This window comes from Argopecten irradians, chromosome 8 (genome assembly GCF_041381155.1).
Source record: "Argopecten irradians isolate NY chromosome 8, Ai_NY, whole genome shotgun sequence".
NCBI classification, from domain to species: domain Eukaryota; kingdom Metazoa; phylum Mollusca; class Bivalvia; order Pectinida; family Pectinidae; genus Argopecten; species Argopecten irradians.
Window position 1 is genome coordinate 43,772,545 of NC_091141.1, and position 20,343 is coordinate 43,792,887.

Here is a 20,343-nt window from a genome sequence, read left to right on the forward strand (position 1 = left end):
TCCTGTCACTGTGACTTTGTGTTACATCCTGTTACTGTCACTTTGTGTTACATCCTGTTACTGTCACTTTGTGTTACATCCTGTCACTGTGACTTTGTGTTACATCCTGTCACTGTGACTTTGTGTTACATTCTGTCACTGTGACTTTGTGTTACATCCTGTTACTGTCACTTTGTGTTACATCCTGTCACTGTGACTTTGTGTTACATCCTGTTACTGTCACTTTGTGTTACATCCTGTCACTGTGACTTTGTGTTACATCCTGTCACTGTGACTTTGTGTTACATTCTGTCACTGTGACTTTGTGTTACATTCTGTCACTGTGACTTTGTGTTACATTCTGTCACTGTGACTTTGTGTTACATCCTGTCACTGTCACTTTGTGTTACATCCTGTTACTGTCACTTTATGTTACATCCTGTCACTGTGACTTTGTGTTACATCCTGTCACTGTGACTTTGTGTTACATCCTGTCACTGTGACTTTGTGTTACATTCTGTCACTGTGACTTTGTGTTACATCCTGTCACTGTGACTTTGTGTTACATCCTGTCACTGTGACTTTGTGTTACATCCTGTCACTGTCACTTTGTGTTACATCCTGTTACTGTGACTTTTATGTTACATCCTGTTACTGTCACTTTGTGTTACATCCTGTCAATCAATTACACTTGTGTGAGAGGTTGAAGCTCATGGTGGATTATTTATTTTTTTGTTGTTGTAGGAATTTAAGTTCGGCAGCTAAAGAAGATGAACAGCGTGGATACGAGACGCGGAATCGTTTACGTGAATGTAGTAAGCTGGTGAACTGTTTAGTGTATGCTATTAAAGTGTCAGTAGAAAATCATGATAAAGACAGTAAGCCTGTGGAAAACTGTACGTGTTCCTTACGAAACCTTTCCTTCAGAATTCAGGAAGTGTCGGAACGTGACTTTTACAGGAAACGAAACATGACCTTAAAGAAAAAAGCCAAGCCAGAAAAAGGTATTACACCATTTTTGTTTATTCAGAACAACTGGTTAGACAGTTTGAAAAAGTCGTTATGTTAAGTATAAATCCTGACGGTCCCTCAATTTATGACACAGGCTTGTAAGGGCTTTGTCAAGGCTCGTATGAAAATAATCTAAATTCACCAGGTCCATCTTTAATTCATAAAGGAACAACTAGGTCCAACCAGTCAAACCACATATTAATCGAAAATGGCCCTGCAGTTGAAACTTTCAGGCACAGAGGGATTATCTCCCTTTGTTTATTGATCAAGTTTGAAGTTGTTCACCCGCGATTTGGAATGATACGAGATGAAAGACTTATTAAGTGATTACACCCCTTTTTATCAACTTTTTAGGTCACCTGAGACGAAGTCTCAAGTGACCTATTCTAATCGCCTTTTGTCCGTCGTGTGTCGTCCGTCGTGCGTCGTATGTCCGTAAACAATTTACATTTTCGACTTCTTCTCCAAAACTGCTGAAGCAATTTCAATGAAATTTTGCACAAACCTTCTAAGGCATAAGGCCAATCAAAATTGTGAATTATATGGTCCCCACCCCCCAGGGAGCTATGGGAGGGGCCAAAAGGGGTAAAATTGACTAAAATTTCAAAAATCTTCTTCTCCACTCACAGATGTGATGGAATTAAATACTCTTCATAGATAGAAAGGTCATAAGGTCCTTTACAAAAATTGTGAATTATATGACCCTGGGGTCTCAGGTTTCCCCCTGGGGAGGGGGTTAAGTTTACTATAGTTTATATAGGGAAAACACATTTTTGAGTATTATTTGATCATTTGTAATAGGAAATGAGTCAAATATTGTCAGAATTATCCGTATGAGATTGCCATTGAATCCTATTAACCAATTTTCCATGACTGACCCCCAGGGGCCTTAGGGGCGGGGTCAAAAGGGGTCAAATAGGCTATATCTTCAAAAATCTTCTTCTGAAATTCTGGAACTGGTAGAATCACATACTCTTCATAGATGGAAAGGTCTTGAGGTCCTTTACCAAAATTGTGAATTATATGACCCTGAGGTCTCACGTTTCCCCCTGGGGAAGGGGTCAAGTTTACTATAGTTTATATAGTGAAAACACATTTATGAGCATTTTTTGCTCAATTTTAATACGAAAAGAGTCAAACTTGTTTAGAATTATAAGCATGAGATAACATTTTAATATCATATCTATATTGGTCCTGGTCAACCCTCTCGGGGCAGAGGGGCGGGGCCAAAAGGGGCAAATAGGCTAAAACTTTAAAAATCTTCTTCTTAAATACTGGAAATGGTAGAATCAAATACTCTTCATAGATGGACAGGTCTTAAAAGGTGTTTTATGAAAATTGTGAATTATATGACCCTTGGGTCTCGGGTTTCCCCCTAGGGAGGGGGTTAAGTTTACTATATATATAAGTTTATATATGGAAAACACATTTTTGAGCATTATTTAGTCATTATAATAGGAAATTAGTCAATTGTAGTCAGAATTATCCCTATGTGATGGCCATTGAATCTTATTACCAAATTTTCCATGACTGATCCCCAGGGGCCTTAGGGGCAGTCCCAAAACCGGTCAAATAGGCTAAAACTTCAAAAATCTTCTTCTGAAATTCTGGAACTGGTAGAATCAAATTCTCTGCATAGATGGAAAGGTCTTAAAGTCCTTTACAAAAATTGTGAATAATATGACCCTGGGGTCTCATGTTTCCCCCTGGGGAGGGGGTCAAGTTTACTTTAGTTTATATAGGAAAAACACATTTATGAACATTATTTGCCTATTTTTCATAGGAAATTGGTCAAACTGGGTTAGAATTATTAGCCTGAAATAGCATTTTAACATCATATACATACTGGTCATGGCTGACCCCCAGGGGCCGGAGGGGAGGAGCCAAAAGGGGTCAAAATGGTAATTTCAAAAATCTTCTTTTTGAATTCACAGATTTGATGGAACCAGATACTCTTGATAGATTGGAAGGTCTTAAGGCCCTTTACAAAAATTTGTGAATTTCATGGCCCTGGGATCTCAGATTTTCCCCTAGGGAGGGGGTCAAATTTACTATAGTTTATATAGGAAAACACATTTTGGAACATTATTTGCTTAGTTTTCATAGGAAATTAGTCAATCTGGTTTAGAATTATTAGCCTGAGATAGCATTTAACATCATATCCATATTGGTCCTGGCCGACCCCCAGGGGCGAGAGGGGTGGGGCCAAAAGGGGTCAAAATGGATAACATTTCAAAAATCTTTCTCCTGAATTCACAGATTTGATGGAACCAAATAATCTTCATAGATTAAAAATTTATAAAATCACTGACTGACTTCAAGGGCCTGATGGGCCAATATATATTTATAGTGTTTATATGCATGTCTTTGTTTCATTCTGTGTCTGAACTCAGGTGACCGCTAAGGCCCATGGGCCTCTTGTTATGATTTTGTGCCTGTGCTGTACTGGTTTTAGCTCGTCTGCCCAAAGGGCAAGTGAGCTTATGCTGTGGTGCAGCTTCCATCCAGCGTAATTTTTTTCCATTTTCCAAAAGTCGGAGACCTAGTCCTTAAATTTGGCTTATAGCATGCTGGGATGAAGGACAACAAAGTTGGTTCTAATGAATGATTTTGACCTTCATTCAAGGTCACAGGAGTCAAATAAGCTAAAAAAAAATTTAAACAACTTCTTAATAACCAAGAGGCCTAGAGACCTCATATATGGCCTGTGACATGCTGGGATAAAAGGCTTTTGTACCCTTTGTGTATGTTAGATACTTTTCGATTCTCTACTTTTCTCATAGGCTTATACATGGTCATGTGACGTTCAATATATAGCATATTGACTCAATGTTTCCATTTTATAGAAACACCGAGTTAATATATTCCTTTGTTAATTTCATTACGCAAACGTTGAGTTCTTGAGGGTGGCGTCCTATGGCCAACGCTTTTCATGCAACTAACTTGTACATTAGAGAATGGTTTTGACATTTGCTAAGAAAATGTGTATTTACTATAAAAATTAATGTTGAGGTCCCTATGGTGTCAATTAGTGTTACTTGTAGATTTAAAACAATGTCTTTGGATGTCCATAATTGACATATATTGCATTTTTGGAACAATCGGTTAACAAGATGGCTGTCAGGCAGCCATTTTGGACTTTGATACTGCTATTTCTCAGAAAGTTATGAAGGGACCTTTTTCAAATTTTATACAGTGGAACTCTGTTAATACGATCTCCGGACTGCAAGAAATTTAAAGTTGTCCAAGCGTTCGAATTAAGCTATTCTCAATTACTCTTATTCCGCTATTTCTCAGAAAGTTATGGAGGGATCTTTTTCAAATTTTATACAGTGGAACTGTTAATACGATCTCCGGACCGCAAGAAATTTAAAGTTGTCCAAGCGTTCGAGTTAAGCGAGCTCCCAAGTCTACTGACATTTGTTTACTTGATTTATACCAGTATGAACATCACAACAACTTATTAAATAACAACAAAGAATATAACAGAATGATATCAGACATTATAATTTAACAGGGAATTGTATAGAAAGTAATCTACCTCTGTGCATGTCAATCATTGGTGGCTGGTGAACAGCATAAAGTCTATTTTGCCAAGTAGAACATTCAAAGCACTAACATTGCTCACACCGAAATACAATTGTTATTGCACTATAAAAACTGTGATCATGTACCGGAAGTACAAATTCTCGCCATCGCATCTGTATCTGTACAATTTACATGCAAATTTAGTCAATAAAACCCTCTTCTGATAGAAGACACTACCATGCTGATTTCCACCAAAAATTGTCTCAAAATTTGTCTGTGATCATACATGTACATATGCGATGGCGAGAATTGGTACTCGACGAGAACTGGTCACCTGCCAGTACAGCTTCAGGTTAAAAATTCGGTGTAAGGCTGTAAGGACAGTTCAGGACCCTAGAATCCTTGTTAAGGACAGTTTAGGACCCCAGGATCCTTGTAAAGGACAGTTTAGGACCCCAGAACCATTTTTAAGGACAGCTTAGGACCCTAGAATCCTTGTTAAGGACAGTTTAGGACCCAGAATCCTTGGTAAGGACAGTTTAGGACCCTTGAATGCTGGTTAAGGAGACACTTTTGAACCACAGAATCCTTGTTAAGGACAATTTAGGACCCAGAATCATTGGTAAGGACAGTTTAGGACCCTAGAATCCTGGTTAAGGAGACACTTTAGAGCCACAGAATCATTGTTAAGGACAGTTTAGGACCCTAGAATCCTAGTTAAGGACAGTTGAGGACCCAGAATCATTGTTAAGGACAGTTTAGGACCCTAGAATCATTGTTAAGGACAGTTTAGGACCCAGAATCATTGTTAAGGACAGTTTAGGACCCTAGATTCCTTGTTAAGGACAGTTTAGGACCCAAGAATCCTAGTTAAGGAGAGTTTAGGACCCAGAATCATTGTTAAGGAGAGTTTAGGACCCAGAATCATTGTTAAGGAGAGTTTAGGACCCTAGAATCCTAGTTAAGGAGAGTTTAGGACCCAGGATCATTGTTAAGGGTAGTTTAGGACCCAGAATCCTGGTTAAGGATAGTTTAGGACCCCAGAATCCTTGTTAAGGACAGTTTAGGACCCCAGATTCCTTGTTAAGGACAGTTTAGGACCCTAGATTCCTTGTTAAGGATAGTTTAAGACCCCAGATTCCTTGTTAAGGACAGTTAAGGATCCCAGATTCCTTGTTAAGGACAGGCTGTAAGAGTAAGAAGTTGAAATCCTGCACACTGTTGACAACAGGAAATAAGGACAGTGCAAACATTTTGAGAGTAAGAAGTTTGATTTTGTAAGTTTGAGTTAGAGAATTCTTGTATTTGTATCTCTAATAATTATTCTTTTAGCTGAAATAATTTTTGTTTTGTTTTCAGAAAACACAGGGTGCTTAGGGAATATGGGTAGTAAAAAACCACAACAATCCAAGGGTGGTAAAGGAAAGCCTGACCTTAACCAAAAGTAAGTATTCATAACAAACACTATCCACTCAAAGCTGATCACGAGGTGCGTACAGAAGATTTACCTGTACTCATACATGGTTGTGCAAGATAGTGACAACTTTTCACATAGAACAAATGACATACCCTGCCTTCATTCTGTTCCTGGCAGAGTTATACAATTTGTGTCCCTATGATGAGTTAAATGCTGAATTACACCATTGTATCCTAAATAAAGTCACGAAAAACCTACCATTGTTTTGTTGGCAAAGATAGAAATTTTAATTATGTTGGGAATGATGTTTTAGATATAAAAAAAAGTTGATTTCCATTAAACAAATCTAAGAAAAATTTCATTGTTTTATTTATGTAATAATGTACCAATGTGGTTCTCAATTAGTACAGTCGTACAGAATTACTGATGGTCTTTATTTAACAAGTTTGATAAATTTCATATTACATAGTCATAAGTGTAAGATTCTATTTATCACATTACTTTTATTCATAGAAAGTAAATCTCTATACAAATTGTAGAAATCCAGCTCGGATTTGATGTTTCCATCTATGATGACAATAATGCGACATCATATATAGATTCTGAAGTCAAATCTTTATGTCATAATAGTGTTACTAAACATGTGTTTTACGATATTTATGACACGGTCGTATGACATGGTCGTATGACATGGTCGTATGACATGGTCGTATGACATGATTGGACAGGCCAGTTATGTGATAAAAACAACTACAATATAAAATGTGTTGCTTTCATGCTTTTAATTTGACTGAAATTCTTGCAGTGCTGAAATGCGACTTCCACCTGGTGCTGCTGAATTCAAGGCATTATGGGAACCTGAGTTGGTAAAGTTATATCTTAGTATACTTAAGGATGGGACCAACCCTGTAACAATGGAGGCAGCAGCAGGGGCAATACAGAACCTTACAGCGTGTTACTGGCAGGTACACCATCCACTACCGTATATCATTGTCTTACCTTAAGCTTTCCTTGTGCAAGGCTGTTTGGAGCAATCTAATTCATTTCTGATACTCCTGCTATGGCAGAACATTCTAGCCTTGTTTGATATCTGGGCTCAGGGCTCACGTTAACTTTCCATTTTGCTAAGCTGAAGTTGCGAGAGAATTTCTTAAAGAAAACATTAAATCACTTAAAAGCTCTAAATAACTAATTTTATACATCAATTGTAAAGCTCATATGCTTACAAATGTAAAACATTTAGCTCCCAATCATTTATTTAACCGTCAGTATTGTTACTCTACAATCCCTTCAACATTAAAACATATGGTATCAAAACATATGTTTTTATTTAGACCTATAAGCAATGCAACTGAAAAGTTTTATGACTAAGGAAAAAGTAGTGAGGAAAGAGAAGAGTCTGCCTGACCTTGGTCGATCCTCCTTACACATGAAAGAGAGACAGTGTTGTGTGTCATGTGGCGCTAGCTCTCCGAAACCTTGCCATTGACGAGAGAAACAAAGAGTTAATATGGTCAGCTCAAGTAGTAACAATAATTTGCGTCTTCTTACTGTAAAATTGATAGGGTCCTGCTTCATTTTGCCGATTTAATCTATATGTTTAATTCTTCAGTTCTAAAAGCAAAATTCAAATCTGTTGATGACAGAACGAAAAGTAAATAAAGACTTTAAAGGTTTCTTACAGAGTAAATGTCTATAAACAACGACTTTGTGATAATGATGTGTTACTCTACAGGACATCACGGGTACACGGTTTTTACAGTCTTTCACACACATCAGTCTTTTACACGTCTTCACAGTCTTCACACACAACAGTCTTTTACACAGTCTTCACACACATACGCAGTCTTTTACACAGTCTTCACACACATCAGTCTTTTACACAGTCTTCACACACATCAGTCTTTTACACAGTCTTCACACACATCAGTCTTTTACACAGTCTTCACTCAACACATCAGTCTTTTACACAGTCTTCACACACATCAGTCTTTTTTACAGTCTTCACACACATCAGTCTTTTACACAGTCTTCACACACATCAGTCTTTTTTCCACACACAGTCTTCTTCACACACATCAGTCTTTTACACAGTCTTCACACACATCAGTACAGTCTTCACACACATCAGTCTTTTACAGTCTTCACACACATACAGTCTTTTTACAGTCTTCACAACACATCAGTCTTTTACAGTCTTCACACACATCAGTCTTTTACAGTCTTCACACACATCAGTCTTTTACACAGTCTTCACACACATCAGTCTTTTACAGTCTTCACACACATCAGTCTTTTACACGTCTTCACACATCAGTCTTTTACACAGTCTTCACACACATCAGTCTTTTACACAGTCTTCACACACATCAGTCTTTACAGTCTTCACACACATCAGTCTTTTACACAGTCTTCACACACATCAGTCTTTTACACAGTCTTCACACACATCAGTCTTTTACAGTCTTCACACACATCAGTCTTTTACACAGTCTTCACACACATCAGTCTTTTACACAGTCTTCACACACATCAGTCTTTTACACAGTCTTCACACACATCAGTCTTTTACACAGTCTTCACACACATCAGTCTTTTACACAGTCTTCACACACATCAGTCTTTTATCACAGTCTTCACTCACATCAGTCTTGTAACAGTCTTTCACACACAGTCTTCACACACAGTTCAGTCTTTTACACAGTATTCACACACATCAGTCTTTTACACAGTCTTCACACACATCAGTCTTTTACACAGTCTTCACAGTCTTCAATCATCAGTCTTTTTACACAGTCTTCACACACATCAGTCTTTTACACAGTCTTCACACACATCAGTCTTTTCACAGTCTTCACACACTATCAGTCTTTTACACAGTCTTCACACACATCAGTCTTTTACACAGTCTTCACACACATCAGTCTTTTACAGTCTTCACACACATCAGTCTTTTACTTTTACACAGTCTTCACCAACATCAGTCTTTTACACAGTCTTTTACACATCAGTACACGTTCACACACGTTTTATCAGTCTTTTACACAGTCTTCACACAAATCAGTCTTTTACACAGTCTTACACACACACATCAGTCTTTTACACAGTCTTCACACACATCAGTCTTTTTACACAGTCTTCACACACATCAGTCTTTTACACAGTCTTCACACACATCAGTCTTTTACACAGTCTTCACACACATCAGTCTTTTACAGTCTTCACACACATCAGTCTTTTACAAGTCTTCACACACATCAGTCTTTTACACAGTCTTCACACACATCAGTCTTTTACACAGTTCTTCACACACATCAGTCTTTTACACAGTCTTCACACACATCAGTCTTTTACAGTCTTCACACACATCAGTCTTTTACACAGTCATTCACACACATCAGTCTTTTAACACAGTCTTACACAGTCTTTTACAGTCTTCACACACATCAGTCTTTTTACAGTCTTCACACACATCAGTCTTTTACAGTCTTCACACACATCAGTCTTTTACACAGTCTTCACACACATCAGTCTTTTACAGTCTTCACACACATCAGTCTTTTACACAGTCTTCACACACATCAGTCTTTTACACAGTCTTCACACACATCAGTCTTTTACACAGTCTTCACACACATCAGTCTTTTACACAGTCTTCACACACATCAGTCTTTTACACAGTCTTCACACACATCAGTCTTTTACAGTCTTCACACACCATCAGTCTTTTTACAGTCTTCACACACATCAGTCTTTTACAGTCTTCACACACATCAGTCTTTTACACAGTCTTCACACACATCAGTCTTTTACAGTCTTCACACACATCAGTCTTTTACACAGTCTTCACACACATCAGTCTTTACAGTCTTTCACACATCAGTCTTTTCACACACATCAGTCTTTTACACAGTCTTCACACAACATCAGTCTTTTACACAGTCTTCACACACATCAGTCTTTTTCACAGTCTTCACACACATCAGAGTCTTTTACACAGTCTTCACACACATCAGTCTTTTACAGTCTTCACACACATCAGTCTTTTACACAGTCTTCACACACATCAAGTCTTTTACACAGTCTTCACACACATCAGTCTTTTACAGTCTTTCAGTCACAGTCTTCACACACATAACAGTCTCACACAGTCTCTTTTACACAGTCTTTTACACAGTCTTCACACAATCAGTCTTTTACAGTCAGTCATTCACACACATCAGTCTTTTACAGTCTTCACACACATCAGTCTTTTTTTCACACCACAAGTCTTTTACACAGTCTTCACACACATCAGTCTTTTACAGTCTTCACACACATCAGTCTTTTACACAGTCTTCACACACATCAGTCTTTTACAGTCTTCACACACATCAGTCTTTTACACAGTCTTCACACACATCAGTCTTTTACACAGTCTTCACACACATCATCAGTCTTTTCTTTTACACAAGCAGTCTTACACACACTTTCAGTCTTTTACACAGTCTTCACACACATCAGTCTTTTACAGTCTTCACACACATCAGTCTTTTACACAGTCTTCTCACACATCAGTCTTTTACAGTCTTCACACACATCAGTCTTTTACACAGTCTTCACACACATCAGTCTTTTACACAGTCTTCACACACATCAGTCTTTTACACAGTCTTCACACCACACATCAGTCTTTTACACAGTCTTCACACACATCAGTCTTTTACACAGTCTTCACACACATCAGTCTTTTACACAGTCTTCACACACATCAGTCTTTTACACAGTCTTCACACACATCAGTCTTTTACACAGTCTTCACACACATCAGTCTTTTACACAGTCTTCACACACATCAGTCTTTTACACAGTCTTCACACACATCAGTCTTTTACACAGTCTTCACACACATCAGTCTTTTACAGTCTTCACACACATCAGTCTTTTACACAGTCTTCACACACATCAGTCTTTTACACAGTCTTCACACACATCAGTCTTTTACACAGTCTTCACACACATCAGTCTTTTACTACAGTCTTCACACACATCAGTCTTTTACAGTCTTCACACACATCAGTCTTTTACACAGTCTTCACACACATCAGTCTTTTACAGTCTTCACACACATCAGTCTTTTACAGTCTTCACACACATCAGTCTTTTACAGAAAACCCCAAAAACTTCACACACATCAGTCTTTTACACAGTCTTCACACACATCAGTCTTTTACACAGTCTTCACAACACATCAGTCTTTTACAGTCTTCACACACATCAGTCTTTTACACAGTCTTCACACACACATCAGTCTTTTACACAGTCTACACACACATTCTTTTTACACAGTCTTCACACACATCAGTCTTTTTACACAGTCTTCACACACATCAGTCTTTTACACAAGTCTTCACACACATCAGTCTTTTACAGTCTTCACACACATCAGTCTTTTACACAGTCTTCACACACACACAGTCACAGTCTTCACACACTTTTACAGTCTTTTACACAGTCTTCACACACATCAGTCTTTTACAGTCTTCACACACATCAGTCTTTTACACAGTCTTCACACACATCAGTCTTTTACAGTCTTCACACACATCAGTCTTTTACACAGTCTTCACACACATCAGTCTTTTACAGTCTTCACACACATCAGTCTTTTACACAGGTCTTCACACACATCAGTCTTTTACACAGTCTTCACACACATCAGTCTTTTCACACACATCAGTCTTTTACACAGTCTTCCACACACATCAGTCTTTTACAGTCTTCACACACATCAGTCTTTTTCTCACACACATCAGTCTTTTACACAGTCTTCACACACATCAGTCTTTTACACAGTCTTCACACACATCAGTCTTTACAGTCTTTCACACATCACAGTCTTCACACACATCAGTCTTTTACACAGTCTTCACACACATCAGTCTTTTTACAGTCTTCACACACATCAGTCTTTTACACAGTCACACACACATCAGTCTTTTACACAGTCTTCACACACATCAGTCTTTTACACAGTCTTCACACACATCAGTCTTTTACACAGTCTTCACACACATCAGTCTTTTTTACAGTCTTTACATCAGCTCTTTTACACAGTCTTCACACACATCAGTCTTTTACAGTCTTCACACACATCAGTCTTTTACACAGTCTTCACACCACATCAGTCTTTTACACAGTCTTTCACACACATCAGTCTTTTACAGTCTTCACACACATCAGTCTTTTACACAGTCTTCACACACATCAGTCTTTTACACAGTCTTCACACATCAGTCTTTTCAGTCAGTCCTTTTACACACAGTCTTCACACACATCAGTCTTTTACACAGTCTTCACACACATCAGTCTTTTACACAGTCTTCACACACACATCAGTCTTTTTACACAGTCTTCACACAAGCAGTCTTTTACACAGTCTTCACACACACATCAGTCTTTTACACAGTCTTTCACACACATCAGTCTTTTAACACAGTCTTCAACACCACACATCAGTTCCACAGTCAGGTCTTTTACACAGTCTTTTACACAGTCCTTCACACACATCAGTCTTTTACCTTTTACACAGTCTTTTCACACACATCAGTCTTTTACACAGTCTTCACACACATCAGTCTTTTACAGTCTTCACTCACATCAGTCTTTACACAGTCCATCACACACATCAGTCTTTTACACAGTCTTCACACACATCAGTCTTTTACACAGTCTTCACACACATACAGTCTTTTACACAGTCTTCACACACATCAGTCTTTTAACAGTCTTTCACACACATCAGTCTTTTTACAGTCTTCACACACATCAGTCTTTTCAGTCTTCACACCAAATCAGTCTTTTACACAGTCTTCACACACATCAGTCTTTTACACAGTCTTCACACACACATCAGTCTTTTACACAGTCTTTCATCAGTCTTTTACACAGTCTTCACAACACATCAGTCATTTACACAGTCTTCACACACATCATCTTTTACACAGTCTTCACACACATCAGTCTTTTACACAGTCTTCACACACATCAGTCTTTTACACAGTCTTCACACACATCAGTCTTTTACACAGTCTTCACACACATCAGTCTTTTACACAGTCTTCACACACATCAGTCTTTTACACAGTCTTCACACACATCAGTCTTTTACAGTCTTCACACACACATCAGTCTTTTACACAGTCTTCACACACACATCAGTCTTTTACACAGTCTTTCACACACATCTAAGTCTTTTACACAGTCTTCACACACTTCAGTCTTTTACAGTCTTCACACACATCAGTCTTTTCACACACAGTCTTCACACACATCAGTCTTTTACACAGTCTTCACACACATCATCTTTTACACAGTCTTCACACAACATCAGATCTTTTACACAGTCTTCACACACATCAGTCTTTTACACAGTCTTCACACACATCAGTCTTTTACACAGTCTTCACACACATCAGTCTTTTACAGTCTTCACACACATCAGTCTTTTCCACAGTCTTCACACACATCAGTCTTTTAACACAGTCTTCACACACACATCTTTTCCACACAGTCTTCACACACATCAGTCTTTTACACAGTCATCACACACACACATCAGTCTTTTACAACAGTCTTTCACACACATCAGTCTTTTACACAGTCTTCACACACATCAGTCTTTTACACAGTCTTCACACACATCAGTCCTTTTCAGTCTTCACACACATCAGTACTTTTTACACAGTCTTCACACACATCAGTCTTTTACAGTCTTCACACACATCAGTCTTTTCACACACATCAGTCTTTTACAGTCTTCACACACATCAGTCTTTTACACAGTCTTCACACACATCAGTCTTTTACACAGTCTTCACACACATCAGTCTTTTACACAGTCTTCACACACATCAGTCTTTTACACAGTCTTCACACACATCAGTCTTTTACACAGTCTTCACACACATCAGTCTTTTACAGTCTTCACACACATCAGTCTTTTACACAGTCTTCACACACATCAGTCTTTTACAGTCTTCACACACATCAGTCTTTTACAGTCTTCACACACATCAGTCTTTTACAGTCTTCACACACATCAGTCTTTTACAGTCTTCACACACATCAGTCTTTTACAGTCTTCACACACATCAGTCTTTTCTACAGTCTTCACACACATCAGTCTTTTACACAGTCTTCACACACATCAGTCTTTTACACAGTCTTCACACACATCAGTCTTTTACACAGTCTTCACACACATCAGTCTTTTACACAGTCTTCACACACATCAGTCTTTTATTCAGTCTTCACACACATCAGTCTTTTACACAGTCTTCACACACATCAGTCTTTTACACAGTCTTCACACACATCAGTCTTTTACACCAGTCTTCACACACATCAGTCTTTTACACAGTCTTCACACACATCAGTCTTTTACACAGTCTTCACACACATCAGTCTTTTACACAGTCTTCACACACATCAGTCTTTTACAGTCTTCACACACATCAGTCTTTTACACAGTCTTCACACACATCAGTCTTTTACACAGTCTTCACACACATCAGTCTTTTACACAGTCTTTTCACACACATCAGTCTTTTACACAGTCTTCACACACATCAGTCTTTTACACAGTCTTCACACACATCAGTCTTTTTACACAGTCTTCACACACATCAGTCTTTTACACAGTCTTCACACACACATCAGTCTTTTACACAGTCTTCACACACATCAGTCTTTTACACAGTCTTCACACACATCAGTCTTTTAACAGTCTTCACACACATCAGTCTTTACACAGTTCACACACACATCAGTCTTTTACACAGTCTTCACACACATCAGTCTTTTACACAGTCTTCACACACATCAGTCTTTTACACAGTCTTCACACACATCAGTCTTTTACACAGTCTTCACACACATCAGTCTTTTAACGTCTTCACACACACAGTCTTTCACAGCTTCACACACATCAGTCTTTTACACAGTCTTCACACACATCAGTCTTTTACACAGTCTTCACACACATCAGTCTTTTTACAGTCTTCACACACATCAGTCTTTTACAGTCTTCACACACATCAGTCTTTTACAGTCTTTTACAGTCTTCACACACATCAGTCTTTTACAGTCTTCACACACATCAGTCTTTTACAGTCTTCACACACATCAGTCTTTTACACAGTCTTCACACACATCAGTCTTTTACACAGTCTTCACACACATCAGTCTTTTACAGTCTTCACACACATCAGTCTTTTACAGTCTTCACACACATCAGTCTTTTACACAGTCTTCACACACATCAGTCTTTTACACAGTCTTCACACACATCAGTCTTTTACACAGTCTTCACACACATCAGTCTTTTACACAGTCTTCACACACATCAGTCTTTTACACAGTCTTCACACACATCAGTCTTTTACACAGTCTTCACACACATCAGTCTTTTACACAGTCTTCACACACATCAGTCTTTTACACAGTCTTCACACACATCAGTCTTTTACAGTCTTCACACACATCAGTCTTTTACACAGTCTTCACACACATCAGTCTTTTACACAGTCTTCACACACATCAGTCTTTTACAGTCTTCACACACATCAGTCTTTTACAGTCTTCACACACATCAGTCTTTTACAGTCTTCAACACACATCAGTCTTTTTTTACATCAGTCTTTCACACACACATCAGTCTTTTACACAGTCTTCACACACATCAGTCTTTTACACAGTCTTCACACACATCAGTCTTTTACACAGTCTTCACACACATCAGTCTTTTACACAGTCTTCACACACATCAGTCTTTTACACAGTCTTCACACACATCAGTCTTTTACACAGTCTTCACACACATCAGTCTTTTACACAGTCTTCATCACACACATCAGTCTTTTACACAGTCTTCACACACATCAGTCTTTTACACAGTCTTCACACACATCAGTCTTTTACACAGTCTTCACACACATCAGTCTTTTACAGTCTTCACACACATCAGTCTTTTACACAGTCTTCACACACATCAGTCTTTTACACAGTCTTCACACACATCAGTCTTTTACACAGTCTTCACACACATCAGTCTTTTACACAGTCTTCACACACATCAGTCTTTTACACAGTCTTCACACACATCAGTCTTTTACAGTCTTCACACACATCAGTCTTTTACACAGTCTTCACACACATCAGTCTTTTACAGTCTTCACACACACATCAGTCTTTTACAGTCTTCACACACATCACAGTCTTTAACACAGTCTTCACACACATCAGTCTTTTACAGTCTTCACACACATCAGTCTTTTACACAGTCTTCACACACATCAGTCTTTTACAGTCTTCACACACATCAGTCTTTTACAGTCTTCACACACATCAGTCTTTTACACAGTCTTCACACACATCAGTCTTTTACACAGTCTTCACACACATCAGTCTTTTACACAGTCTTCACACACATCAGTCTTTTACAGTCTTCACACACATCAGTCTTTTACACAGTCTTCACACACATCAGTCTTTTACACAGTCTTCACACACACATCAGTCTTTTACACAGTCTTCACACACATCAGTCTTTTACACAGTCTTCACACACATCAGTCTTTTACACAGTCTTCACATCATCAGTCTTTTACACAGTCTTCACACACATCAGTCTTTTACACAGTCTTCACACACATCAGTCTTTTACACAGTCTTCACACACATCAGTCTTTTACACAGTCTTCACACACATCAGTCTTTTACAGTCTTCACACACATCAGTCTTTTACAGTCTTCACACACATCAGTCTTTTACACAGTCTTCACACACATCAGTCTTTTACACAGTCTTCACACACATCAGTCTTTTACACAGTCTTCACACACATCAGTCTTTTACACAGTCTTCACACACATCAGTCTTTTACACAGTCTTCACACACATCAGTCTTTTACACAGTCTTCACACACATCAGTCTTTTACACAGTCTTCACACACATCAGTCTTTTACACAGTCTTCACACACATCAGTCTTTTACACAGTCTTCACACACATCAGTCTTTTACACAGTCTTCACACACATCAGTCTTTTACACAGTCTTCACACACATCAGTCTTTTACACAGTCTTCACACACATCAGTCTTTTACACAGTCTTCACACACATCAGTCTTTTACACAGTCTTCACACACATCAGTCTTTTACACAGTCTTCACACACATCAGTCTTTTACACAGTCTTCACACACATCAGTCTTTTACACAGTCTTCACACACATCAGTCTTTTACACAGTCTTCACACACATCAGTCTTTTATCACAGTCTTCACACACACATCTTTTACAGTCTTTTCACACAGTCTCTTCACACACATCAGTCTTTTACAGTCAGTCTTTTACAGTCTTCATCACACACACACACATCAGTCTTTTACAGTCCTTCACCACCACACAGTCTTATCACACACATAACACAGTCTCACACACACACACATCAGTCTTTTACAGTCTTCACACACATCAGTCTTTTACAGTCTTCACACACATCAGTCACTTTTACAGATCTACTATGTTTTGATTTTAATATGTTTACAGTCATGTTTTCCTTAATTTGTGGTTTCACACATCCAGTCTTAGAACATGTACCTGACACCATATCAGCTGTGGTCGCAGACCTTACACAGGTCACCACAAACAATCATCGCCACAGTAAGTCTTTTACCACAGTCTTCACACACATCAGTAACTGGTAAGCAATTGTATGGAAGTTCTGACTTACAGTTTCACTTGGAATAATAGAAGTGGACTACACATCATTATGGTTACTCACAATAATCCCTGTTATTTGCATGAAATTTCTGCCGTCCCAATTTTTTCTGTGTATCTTACAGTCTTTCACAGTGACCTCCAGTCTATTAGAAATGAAATACCAGTGTCATTCACAACACATCACTATCTTTTACACAATGTGGTTTCAGGGGGGACACATCTAGTCTTTTATGGAAGTTCTACACAAACATCACAACTTTGAAGTGACCAGTCATTCCAAAAATAAAAAATCAGATTGATGAAGTTGTTTCATTTTTTACACATGTCTTCAAATGAACTGCGGCCGGTTTAAAACATGTCAAAATTGCAACAGGGGGAAATACCTAACAAGGACAACATCATAAGGTCTAATCAACATTCTGGTCATCACTCAGATGCTTTTACACAGTAATTCACAAGTACATCAGTCTTGTACACAGTCTTCACACATGACCTCAGTCTATTTATAGCTGGTGAAATTAAAAAACACACACATAAAAAAAAGCATATGTTCACACCATTCTCAGGACTGCACAGATCTATATGGCTCTCAGGACAACACACATCTAAATGGCTCTTAGGCCCACACACATCTATATGGCTCTCAGGCCCACACACATCTATATGGCTCTCAGGCCCACACATCTATATGGCTCTCAGGCCCACACATCTATATGGCTCTCACACACACATATGGCTCTCAGGCCCACACACATCTATATGGCTCTCAGGACAACACACATCTATATGGCTCTCAGGCCCACACACATCTATATGGCTCTCAGGACCACACATTCTCAGCCCACACACATCTATATGGCTCTCAGGACACACACACATCTATATGGCTCTTAGGCCCACACACATCTATATGGCTCTCGGGACCCCACACATCTATATGGCTCTCAGGACCACACACATCTATATGGCTCTTAGGCCCACACGCATCTATATGGCTCTCAGACCCCACCCATCTATATGGCTATCAGGCCCGCACACATCTATATGGCTCGCAGGCCCTCACCCATCTATATGGCTCCCAGGCCCGCACCCATCTATATGGCTCTCAGGCCCGCACACATCTATATATGGCTTTCAGGCCGCACACATCTATATGGCTTTCAGGCCCGGTCGAATCTATATGGCTCTCAGGACCCCACACATCTATATGGCTTTCAGGCCCAAACACATCTATATGGCTCTCAGGCCCACACACATCTATATGGCTCTCAGGCCCACACATCTATATGGCTCTCAGGCCCACACATCTATATGGCTCTCAGGCCCACACACATCTATATGGCTCTCAGGCCCACACACATCTATATGGCTCTCAGGACCGCACACATCTATATGGCTTTCAGACCCAAACACATCTATATGGCTCTCAGGCCCACACACATCTATATGGCTCTCAGGACCGCACACATCTATATGGCTTTCAGACCCAAACACATCTATATGGCTCTCTGGACCACACACATCTATATGGCTCTCAGACCGGCGCACATCTATATGGCTCTCTGGACCACACACATCTATATGGCTCTCTGGACCCACACACATCTATATGGCTCCGCTCTCTGGACCACACACATCTATATGGCTCTCAGGACCACACCCATTTTTATGGTTCTCAGGCCCGCACACATCTGTATGGTTTTCAGGCCCGCACACGTCTGTATGGTTTTCAGGCCCGCACACATCTGTATGGTTTTCAGGCCCGCACACATCTGTATGGTTTTCAGGCCCGCACACGTCTGTATGGTTTTCAGGCCCGCACACATCTGTATGGTTTTCAGGCCTGCACACATCTGTATGGTTTTCAGGCCCGTACACATCTTTATGGTTCTCAGGCCCGCACACATCTGTATGGTTTTCAGGCCCGCACACGTCTGTATGGTTTTCAGGCCCGCACACGTCTGTATGGTTTTCAGGCCCGCACACATCTGTATGGTTTTCAGGCCCGCACACATCTGTATGGTTTTCAGGCCCGCACACATCTGTATGGTTTTCAGGCCCGCACACATCTGTATGGTTTTCAGGCCTGCACACATCTGTATGGTTTTCAGGCCTGTACACATCTTTATGGTTCTCAGGCCCGCACACATCTGTATGGTTTTCAGGCCCGCACACATCTGTATTGTTTTCAGGCCCGCACACATCTGTTTGGTTTTCAGGCCCGCACACGTCTGTATGGTTTTCAGGCCCGCACACGTCTGTATTGTTTTCAGGCCCGCACACATCTGTTTGGTTTTCAGGCCCGCACATGTCTGTATGGTTTTCAGGCCCGCACACATCTGTATGGTTTTCAGGCCTGCACACATCTGTATGGTTTTCAGGCCCGCACACGTCTGTATGGTTTTCAGGCCCGGTGGAATCTATATGGCTCTCAGGACCGCACACATCTATATGGCTCTCAGGCCCACACACATCTATATGGCTCTCAGGCCCACACACATCTATATGGCTCTCAGGACCGCACACATCTATATGGCTTTCAGGCCCACACACATCTATATGGCTCTCAGGACCGCACACATCTATATGGCTTTCAGACCCAAACACATCTATATGGCTCTCTGGACCACACACATCTAT

At 39.5% G+C, this 20,343-nt stretch overlaps 2 protein-coding genes across 2 annotated transcripts; one reads left to right on the plus strand and one right to left on the minus strand.

The window, feature by feature from the left end:
• Positions 1-691: 691 nt before the first annotated feature.
• Positions 692-6,975, plus strand: LOC138329925 (splicing regulator ARVCF-like). The gene is made up of 3 exons (XM_069277209.1): positions 692-983; positions 5,878-5,962; positions 6,741-6,975. The coding sequence occupies exons 1-3, from the start codon at positions 692-694 to the stop codon at positions 6,937-6,939; spliced, it is 576 nt and encodes a 191-aa protein (XP_069133310.1). The 3' UTR covers positions 6,940-6,975.
• Positions 6,976-19,340: 12,365 nt separating this feature from the next.
• LOC138329926 (uncharacterized) lies at positions 19,341-20,069 on the minus strand. The gene has a single exon (XM_069277210.1). It carries the CDS (start codon positions 20,067-20,069, stop codon positions 19,341-19,343), a length of 729 nt encoding a protein of 242 aa, XP_069133311.1.
• Between the last annotated feature and the right edge of the window lie 274 nt (positions 20,070-20,343).

Excerpts from the sequence above, each read along its gene's own strand:
- LOC138329926 (XM_069277210.1), bottom strand. The coding sequence starts at position 20,069 with ATGTGTGCAGGCCTGAAAACCATACAGATGTGTGCGGGCCTGAAAACC.
- LOC138329925 (XM_069277209.1), top strand. The coding sequence starts at position 692 with ATGGTGGATTATTTATTTTTTTGTTGTTGTAGGAATTTAAGTTCGGCA. Across the intron at positions 984-5,877 it reads AAAAGCCAAGCCAGAAAAAG|AAAACACAGGGTGCTTAGGG; the intron begins GTATTACACCAT and ends TTTTGTTTTCAG. Across the intron at positions 5,963-6,740 it reads AAGCCTGACCTTAACCAAAA|TGCTGAAATGCGACTTCCAC; the intron begins GTAAGTATTCAT and ends AAATTCTTGCAG.